This window comes from Neopelma chrysocephalum, unplaced genomic scaffold (assembly GCF_003984885.1).
Source record: "Neopelma chrysocephalum unplaced genomic scaffold, ASM398488v2 Primary Assembly neopelma1_72, whole genome shotgun sequence".
Classification (NCBI taxonomy): domain Eukaryota; kingdom Metazoa; phylum Chordata; class Aves; order Passeriformes; family Pipridae; genus Neopelma; species Neopelma chrysocephalum.
The window spans coordinates 7,080,530-7,091,007 of record NW_020897732.1 but is presented as its reverse complement, the minus strand read 5'-3'; the positions used below and the strand labels follow the sequence as shown (position 1 = coordinate 7,091,007).

Below are 10,478 nucleotides of genomic sequence, written 5' to 3'. Positions count from 1 at the left end.
ATCCATCAACAAGCCTATGTGTTGGGCCTGGAAACATGAATACTTCTTAGGTCTCACCAGTTATAACAGAGGAAAGGGGACAGATATTATATGACCAATTCTATTTCACTTATTCATCTCTAGAAATGGTGACAAACTGTATGTGAGTGATCCAATAAGCTAAACATACGATCACAGAAAAAAAAAAAATCTGTCTAATAAAGCAAAACAATAAGCAAATGAGCAAAAGCCAAAACATGTTCCATGCCTGGAACAATTCCTTAGCTGGTTTCATTAAGTAACTTTATTGCAGCCAAGCATTTGGGAGCAAATGATGGTTAATGGGCACTTTGTGCTCTGTGTCACAATATATTCTATTCTATCACATCCTCAATTCAAACTGCCACTGAGAAATCTATACATGGGACCCTCTGAAAGTCTGTTGTAAATACAGCACTTCATTTCTTGAAGAATTTCATCTGGTGGTTAAAGCTTCTGCCACATTGTTCATGTGTGTATTTTCCTTTCTTGGTAGAAGGGCGGAAGAGATTTTATTGTGAACACAAGAGGATTTGCCCATTTATGGTCTTGTAGTATTAGCTTTTGGCAGAACATATAGTAGGAGAAGTTTCACAGAGTTTTTAAAAATATTCCTTTGATATTTTTCTGCTCCATGAAACCCAGAAAAAGAAAGATAAATATACCTCAAAAATGGCTGAATATTGGACAGAAGTCCATAGGATACAATTCAAAGCTTATGAGGAGTATTGTAAAAGTAATCTGGATTAAATGCTAAATTTGATGTTAATGGCTAGGGTAAGAGATGTAATGCCCAGAGCTTTTGAAATACTTCTGATTTTCAATGAATTAATGGTAATACATAAAACTGAATGGCAGATCCCATGAAAGGAGAGGGAATTTTGAAACACAGCCCATCCCCATCTCAACACAAACCTTCACAGGGAATATATTTACTCATTCACTTCTGAAAACCAGTGACATCATCTGGGCAAGGATGCTTACATTCACCAGAACTAAGAACCAAAGGATAGGGAAGAGTGTTTTCAAGGACACCGCAATACTCAAAATTTATTAACTTGAGGAAAAGCCTGAATTTGTCTGAACTTTGGGAATCTGTTATGAATTATCTCTATTTACAAATTAAAGAAAGGCAAAAAAGGACTTGATTTTGCTTTTTTGAACAGCAAACCTAATTTTGGTTAAAATTTAAATCAATGTTCATTTGATATTTCAATGCCTCAACAACAGCTTGCCTATTTGTGATATTGAATCATAGCCACAGAAAACACAGAACAAGTCTTACATTTCAGAATTGTGTTTTTGACCTTCACTGCATAGAAACCTGATATTCTGAGATGAAATACTTGTTTTATTAAAATACTGGTACTCTACCTCTTTATCAGTTCTTGCACTGGCTTCATGCACTCCATTGTCTGTAGGATATGAAAAACACCAATATATAGTTATGAAGGGCAAACATGATGTACAAAACAAAGACTCTCATAGGCTGCTTTGTAGCAGTGGCCTTTTTATGTAATTTAAACATTAAGACATCAAAGCTGAAAGGGCACAGTAAAGAGCACTGTATAATTTGTTATTGTTATTCTAACCCCACTTTGATAGCAAATTAATGCAAGATCAATAGACAGAGTACTTCAAGAACCTAAGTAATAGTGTTATTTTGCTAATTAAGTGTCCAGTTGTCATATCGGTTTAACAATATCTAAGCAAAAAAACCCTATGAAATGGTTCTAGCTGAATGAACATTTAGAGTAAAAAAAAAAAGGAAACATATACATCCCTCATACATATTTTGGTGGAAGAAGATGACTTATTTCAATAGATATCATTCACCAAAACCATATTACAGTTCAACTACAGTGATGATATTCAGTCATGTCCTTAACCTCAGTCAAATAATGCTGGCTTTTTGATTTTTTAACTGGGTGTTATTCTTCTTTCTCAGCATGATTCGGTTTGGTTCTTCTCATCTACAAACAGATTTGACAATTAAAATAACCAGAATATTCCTAACTAGTAAGGATTTCAGTATAACACCATGAAAAAAGACAGTAAGTTAAAATCACTGTTTATGACTTACAGTATACATTTCTGGTGTCCTAGATATTACAACATCCCTAAAATAGAGAATGGATGACTGATAACAAGTCCCACTGTGGTATCCACTCATTAATGGCAGTTACTGTAGCTCCTGAATCTGCATCACCAGGAAAATACGTGTGCAGACAGAAGCAAATAACCATAATAACTCTTTTTATTCCCTAAGCAGGAAAGGGAACGAGTGGTTTTGTACCTCTACTTGTCTCAGATTTTCTTCTGCAAGTAATTGTGGCACATTAAAGAATGAATACCTGTAAAACACTTTTTCCATATGTTTTGAAATACATCTTGTAATATAATAATTTTCATTATCATTTTGCTTAAATATCTCATTCTCAAGAATAGGAAATTAGACCAAACAGCATAAAGCAATTTGTATTTCAGTATAATTGTGTGTGTAACAAGGGTTATCTTGTTTGAGAAGCTTGACGGCCAAGTGTTCACAAACAGATTTTTTTTTGGTAAATAAAGAACACATTGTAAAAAGAAAAGAACAAAGCTAAAATTCTGCAGCCTTTGGGGAAACACAGAAATTTCCCTCACGACTTCTTTAAAATGGATTTTTAAAAGTTTGGCACTAATGTGAAACAGTAGAGGAAAATTTGGGATACCTGGTTTTTTGTTGTACTTAACTCTTATAATGAATACCTGGTATATTAACGCTGTTTTCCATTAATCCCATCTGAAACTCTGCCTTTCCTTGAGCATCTCCTTTTTTTGTTGCTTCTGTTTTGTCTTCTCTAGTTTTTCCAGCACCATTTTGTGTGTCTTGCTGAATGTCAACACTCTGAATTGCAGTGGCGATAGTATCAGCGATCTCATCCAGTTCTGTTGAGCTGAGGTTCTCCACATTCACTTGATGTTTCTCTAGGTCCTTCAATACATCTTTAATAAGTGTCTCTGGATCACAAAACAGCATAAGCACATGATTTAGCTGCACACACGAAGCACATGTGCCTATATCAGAAAGCATCTTTCGTTTTTCCTAAGAGAAAGCTTTTCTTTCATGGAGATCATCTGTTTTCTAAAGGAAGGCATACACATTCATACTGCATTAAATGGATGTTAAAGTTTATGACAAGGTGAATCTGTGTCAGGAATGGGAGATGTATGCCACTACAACCCAGCAAGTTGTCCCAGAGAGAGGGCATAAAATTATCACTTTCTCTCTACAAGAAGAGCATTGTTTCCTAGTCTAGATTGACTAAAAATACTGAAGAAAAGTGTTAAGGTAGCTTAATTTTTTTTTAGCTGCAAAACACTACAAACAACATTACTGTTTCTTAGAGATCAAGTTTCTTTGTTGATTTGTTCTTTGCAAGATGAAGAGCTATACAGACTTCTGGAAAAAAAAAGAGTCAGATATTTTTTCCTTCAGTCAAAAAGCTCCTCTTCAGTATAGAAAGTGGATATAGATATATATCCATTACATACATGGATATGAAAAAAAAACCCTTCTAAACTGTATTGATTTCTCTTGGAACTTATGTATTTTGTCAAAGATATATATATATATATATATACATATAAAACTTGTTTTGGTTTGTCATCTGTGAATGTTTTACCAGTCACATTGAGGAAGAAAACAAAAAAAAACCCAAAACAACAAAACAACCTGGATGTGAAAAACCTTTTGGAGATAAGGAAATTCAAGGACAATGGATATTAAAGGTGAGTCAGAAGATGGAGCATAACAGCTCTTCAGGGAATGCAGTTTTCTGACTGCATATATTGCGTCTATACTTCAGTACCAGTCTGTATAACTCTGCAAAACTTGGCTTAATGTCCCTTGCAGTATGAAAAACTAAAAGCAGGGCTTACTGTAGCACAGCAAAACCATTTTCAGTCATGCCTCTGTTCTGCTTATTCATGTTGATAAGGATTTTAGCATATAAACGCATATGCATGCAAGCAGTAAAACTCTTTCTCATGGGCAGCATTGTGTAGGAAGGTATGGACTGCTTTTAAATCTCTGCTGAATGTATGAATTTACATATAAGCAGTCTGAAGGCAACATTCAGCATTTTTTCTCAATAGTGACATTCTCCCCATTAAGCCCTGTGGTTGGACATGTTCATCATCATCTTTAAACAAGACTTTGGGACCATGCTATCAGCTTTCAGGCTTACATAATGTGAATTAAAAAGTAGGAAAGCAGGACAAAACACTGATGTAAGAAGGGCTAAAAAGAAGGATTGTTTTTTTTCATAGCAAAGCAGAAGGAAATAGGTAGGGATCAGGAAAAAGTAGGTGTAGTCAAGAAACTCTTCTGTTCCAGGGAAGAGGCAGTAGAACACCTCTGATTTTGCAGGGAGACAAGCATCAAGGATTATTTATCATTGGCAAAAAGATGCCAAGACACTGGATACATCTGTCAACTTTTGGACCCCTCAGTGTTAATTGAAGAGGTGAGAGCCAGCAGCCAACTATCAGCTTCCCACTGCCATCTCAAGGCAAACATTAACTTCCTCCAACCTGACCTATAATTCAACAACCCAACTAATGCCATTTTCCCTTAACTAGTTAGTCCATGTAAAGCAAAAAAACTTAAGCAGCTTAAATAATAGGTTCACTGTGAGTGAAAGAGCATCTTGACACGTGGGGAAGGTGGTTCTGATTTACTTTCTCTTCCAGGTGAAAGGGAAACTTCTTTCTAATAATCCACCATGATGTTATTACAAAATATACTGATTTAATTATAAAATTCAGCTGACTTTGTACTTTTCAAATTTACCTTAAAAAAAAGATAGTTTTAAGCACATTTACATGCAACTATCAATAAAAAAGACAGGTTAAATCTGTGATGTTACTTCAAACTGCGAGAGCTGACAAAGATTTTGCTACCATACTGAAAGAGTGGAGTGCTTTGTACAGGAAAGTATTCAGCAATGAGAGTCAAAGACTTAAACTCACAATCTGTGCCAAACTCTCTTGGCCAAGATACTTGCAGGCAGCAAAATTAATAAAGAAGTTTGATGAAAGTTTAGCAACACTTCAGAGAAAACTTTGAATACTTTCCACATTTCATTTTATTGTATCGATCCCCTTTATGAATTTAACAATATAGTAAAAACATAATGACCAAATGCTTTTATTTAGAAAGATGATCTACAAGAGCAAATTGATCCAAACTGCAACTAAAGTTTTCGATAGACTTGATTAACCTGAGCTCAAGAAACTTTTTCAAGAAGCACAACAACTACCTGGCAGATGGCTACTTACATATGGCAGCAATGCTGAAAATTAAGCTGTAGGAAAAAACAGCACTGCCAGATTACCACAGGAGCCTTGTGCCTGCTTAGGTATCATTTCTATTCTTATGTTTTATAGAACCATTGGACAATAACTTGACAGAAAACCTGAATTATTGAAGCAGAGCTAATAAAGTCAGAAAAGACAGAATATATGTCAGATCTGAATCAAAACTAAAACTTTACAAATAAAACATCATTGAAGACAAATCTTAAAAGAGAATTATATTTCAGGACATATATAATTAAAAGAGTTATATTAATGTAACACTACTAGATTTTTGCTTATTTCATTTGATTCACAGCCAGCTGTCAAGACCAACTACTGAGCTGCTCAACAACTGCAGTCAATGCAGATTTGTCATTTCCATTCCACTTCCTTTTTTCCAAACTAACTTTTTTCTGTACCTATTATCTTAGCCAAATATTATCTCTCCAGTCCACTTCCACAGGTTCATAGTCAATTTAAAAAAAAAAGTTTCAACATCAAACAAAATGGGAATGGGGGAACAGGGCAGGGAATAACATGAGAAAAAAAAATGGCCACAGGCCCTAATCCAGATAATGCTGAGATAAGGCTCACTGCACGTCCTCCTGAGGTTTGCTAAAACCCCAATGTTATTTAGTGGAGCCTCCTGTTCCTCTCATTCTGGTGTTCCTGCCCTGGCCATTGCCACCTGGGCACGGTTCATCAAATGAACTCCTAAATGCTTGTGTTGAAATGAGTAAAACTTTGGCATTATATTCTACTTTTGGCATATAATTATATTAAGCATATAATTTAGGACCAAAGGCAATAACCAAAGCCATTAAGTATGAGGAACTTCATGTTTTTAGTACGCTAGGAGGGACAGTCACCAAAGTGTAACAGCCTGGTGAAATGTAGGTCTACGTGAAGAGTCTTGATAACTTCATGAGGCTACTGATAGGATGTTAATCCATGTCCATTTTAAATATAGATGTTTCCACTTGTTCATGTTTGCAATAATTTGAAAATTATTGGATAAGGCTGATACACAAATAAATATCAGTGCATCTGTTTACAAACACCTTTTGGTAATATGATGGATGTATTAAAATCCGAAAATATTGTTGGAGAAAGACCAAAAAGCAGATGGATACTGCAATGGTACAGCACTTAAGCAGCAAAGGTGTTTGAACATGCACGTACCTGTGCACAACTTTATACTCTCCAACTGACCCCTTCTAAAGGGACTCAGCAATGTTTCACAGGACTTGTACTACAAACCAGATTTCTCCCTTAGCTCCAGCTTTCCACGTGAAGAATGCCAGTTGCCTTTCATAGTTGCCTTGGAACCATGATGACAATAAAGGCATATATACCCTAGGTGATGTAATTTTTAATATAGGCTTCACCAGTATAATTCCCTATTAGGTAACATTAGCACCTTATCAAGGGAAAACAGCTTTTTATTGTATAGCAAGTAAATCATGCCTCATGCTCCACCGGCACAAGTACCAAAGCCAACTTGCCTGACCACCACATGGTATGGTAGCAGTAACTTTGTTAGAAGTTCCACAGAGTGGTCTGCCTTCTTCAACCCCATCACCCTGCTGACCACATATTAGCTGTACGCAGCAGCTGAGTGCCATATGGAATGGTGGTCCCAGCTCTGCAAGGCAGAAGATGTACAAAAACATCTTTCTTCCATAAACATGGAAGTTTGCTATTTTTTTAAAGACCTCTGAATTACTAATTTTTTGACCTTTTCAAAGCAACAGAGAGATGTATTCTGTAATATTTAACACATCAACAATGAGCAGACTAAAACAAACCACATAAAACCAAGCTAAATTCTAAATACAGCTGGTGTAGAAGACAGATTAACAATTCCAGTATTGCACAGTGACTACAAAGGCAGTACCCACGCACATCACACTACTCCTAGAGGTAACAGCTTCCAAATATGATAGAAAAATAGCTCCACATTTCCTTCTCTTTTATTTCTCCCTCAGGGTGCCTTGTTAGCAGATTTACCTGCCACTGTTTTGCAGTAATTCTCAGGACTAATCGGCTCAGTACTTTCTGGATTGTTCTCCCAGTCCAGTTCCTTTATCTAATCTTGTATCAGATGCAGCAGAGAACTGAGCACCTCACGCTTTCCAGCTTTTTAAGAGTTCTGTGGTTTACAGAGTGCAAGAGAGAAACAACCAGCAAGTGTACAAGAACCCTGAAGCACCAGAGAGGTAGGAGAAAGGTTAAAAGCAGAAGGAGATGATGCAGTCAGCCTGGGAAATCTGAACCCAAAGCACCATCATTCCAATGGACAGCATTTTAAGCAATGAATACACTGGGATCTGTCCTCACCACTTACTTATGAGACTATTAAGTGGTTCAAAAATGCAAAAGAAACCATATTATTTTCTACTCAATTCATAATGTTATGTCAATGCAACATTTAAAAGCAACTGCCATGGCAGAAGTTCCTACAGGGCATATTATGTATGAGAAGTCAGAGTAGTACAACCCAATGAATTGTGAAACGTTATTCCCCGTAAGTGTTAAGCATTTTTTTCCCGGTTGGCTCCTACCAGGAAAGGTGAAGTGGAACAGCTGGAGGATAATGAAACCAGCGTGTGCCTAGTTTGTTTTGAGTCTAGCAACAAAATTTTCTAACCTGTGCAAGATACTTACAGTGCCACCTGGATTTGATTTTACATTATAGTTCGTTCCTTGAAACCTATTATCTCTGGGCACCATACCAAGAATGCTTTGACTTCTGAGCATCCTGTAGATTGCAAGCATTATCATTCCTCTGCTGCAACTTTGACATTTCTGTGTGTTTGTGTGTGTTCTGGTTTTAGGGTTTGTCGGCTTTTTTTAACCAACAACAAAACAAATCAAAGAACATTACACTTTATGGATGATAACTACAAGAGGGATGTAAAGGAATACATATCACCAAAATCCATTGGGATAGTGGTGACTGCAGTGTAACAGATGCAGGTGCTTGTCAATGGCTGAGGATCAATTCTTTCGTTTTTCAAGCATTCTGAACCACTCTAATAACATCAATATTAAGATTAATTTAAAGTAACAGCAAAATTAATCAGAATTGTAAAGTGTATGGGATCCCCAAGATTCATCTTACAAAGCAGTGCTTAAAGCTTATCACAGAATCCTGTGGGATGTTACCCTCCATCTTCATTTAAATGTTTGTCAAACTGTCATGTACAAAAGAAACCAGGATCTGGTCATTTTTAAACAGCATTTGCAAAAAATAGATGAAAATCCAGCAAATGGGTTGTTTGTTACAGAATGTCCAGACAAAACTAGACGCAACGCCACCCTCCTGTATTAGTCATGGAATTGACAGACTCCTCCCTTCTCTGTGTTCTGTGCCAGAATTTATCTCACTTCTGTGCTTAACTTCAAATTTTACCCATGGTCCTTGAATTTCTAGTTAAATAAAGAGATATGGAACAAAACCAGGCATTTCAAATTACCTTTATACAGTGTGGGATGACTGCATGAAAACAGATTTGATAGCAAAGATATAACCATAATTGCGTGTTGTTTGTAAAATGCTTTGAAAATATAACAAGTTACATAAATGCTCTGTCTTACTGAGTGCCATATATTTCTGCATGCATATGGAAGGTGGGTTGAAGAATGTGGGTAGATGTTTGCAGGGAAAGAGTAGTTAGAATGGTGAACATTGTTACTGTGTTATGGTAGATATAAATATGCCAATAATAGGAGATATATCAACTGTCTAATTTTGTTTTCTTTCTCTCAAAAATGCTCACTGAGCATGAGGAAAACTTCAGACAAGCTAAAATAAGTAAATATCAACTTTACCATCCACTACACTCAGAGGGTCCTTGGGATCATCCTGGGAAGCAGATTTATGACTCAGCACCTCAGGGGTTGGCCTCAGCACTCCAGAAGCAGGCCTCGGCTGGAACAGCTTCTTCATTTTAAAATCTTCTCCTTTTCCTTTGGCAAAACTTCCATCAAAAGGACTGACTTGTGTGGAGTAGAATCTATCAGCATAAACCTGAGACCCTTTAGTCCTGCTGTGAGGGCTTTTGTCATTGCTTTGTGCTGACAAGTTCTGGGTGATGTAGGTGTGCAGTGCAGCCATCAGGGATTTTTGGTCGAGCCCCATTTCCGACTCTGGTGAGAACTTCTCCGCCTGGGTCTGGCTGAAGGTCCTCCCTCGGAGGTTCTCAGTGAGCTGTTGTTGGGATTTTGATGGACGGGCCAAAGGAGGAGTTCGCTCTTTGGGGTTCCGCCTCGCGTAGTACCTGATGGGATCATTGTAGATGTAGCTCTAGAGAGAGTAGAAGGTGGGAAAAAGGAATGGGTCAGTATTGCTTTGTGATGGCTACTGTTGTGCTGGAATCTGAGGCATAATCCTCAGTGCTTCACAAACCAGGAAAACAATAATTGGAACCTGTAATGTGAATGTCGATTGCAAAGCTCAACATGTGGAGTTTGCTTCAAAGAGGCATTATCACTTTGGTGCAAATTGTGTAAAACAGTTAATTAAACTATTAAAAAGCCTGAGAAAGAGATTGATCGAACCTGATGTTGACTATGTATGCACTGTTTGTATTCAGTCAAAAAAAGAAAATGTAATAATTCCACTTTCCCTTTGGTTTTTACTAAAGTTGTGGGGATAATTATTTTTCCAGGTTACTAACCAAAAACTAGCATGTCAAATTGAAAATATCATTTTTAGAAGAACACCAAGAAAGTGAAACAATTCTTTGGCATGCCTAAAATTCTTTGTTCTATTTTAAATTCTTTTTTTTCCCCACTAAATTAAATGTCTCATCAATCTGTCCTCTGACAGTATAAAAATGTAAAAACAACCTTAAAATTGGGTTTTAATTAATTTATTATTTTAATTAATATATTATTTTCAACACAGCAAATTAAACAATAACGTAAAAAATCAAGCTAAAACCACATTTTTATTGAAGAAGTACTGGTGAAAAAAAAGTCGAAAGGTGGGCTTGCACTATTATTTTCTATTTTCAGTTTCATATTTTCACGGAAGCACCAGATGGAAATTATATTTACTGTCATTTAATTCTAAAGACATTTTTACTATGATCACAACCTAAAGGCAAGAC

At 36.5% G+C, this 10,478-nt stretch overlaps 1 protein-coding gene across 1 annotated transcript in view; it reads right to left on the bottom strand.

Moving 5' to 3' along the window:
* PTPRN2 (protein tyrosine phosphatase, receptor type N2) overlaps positions 1-10,478 on the bottom strand; it is a 645,766-nt gene that overhangs the window by 393,619 nt on the left and 241,669 nt on the right. The window contains exons 6-8 of the mRNA XM_027687014.1: positions 9,196-9,670; positions 2,770-3,021; positions 1,393-1,433 (exon numbers count right to left, since the gene is read on the bottom strand). Coding sequence (XP_027542815.1) covers positions 1,393-1,433; positions 2,770-3,021; positions 9,196-9,670 — 768 coding nt within the window. The remainder of the gene's footprint in view (positions 1-1,392; positions 1,434-2,769; positions 3,022-9,195; positions 9,671-10,478) is intronic.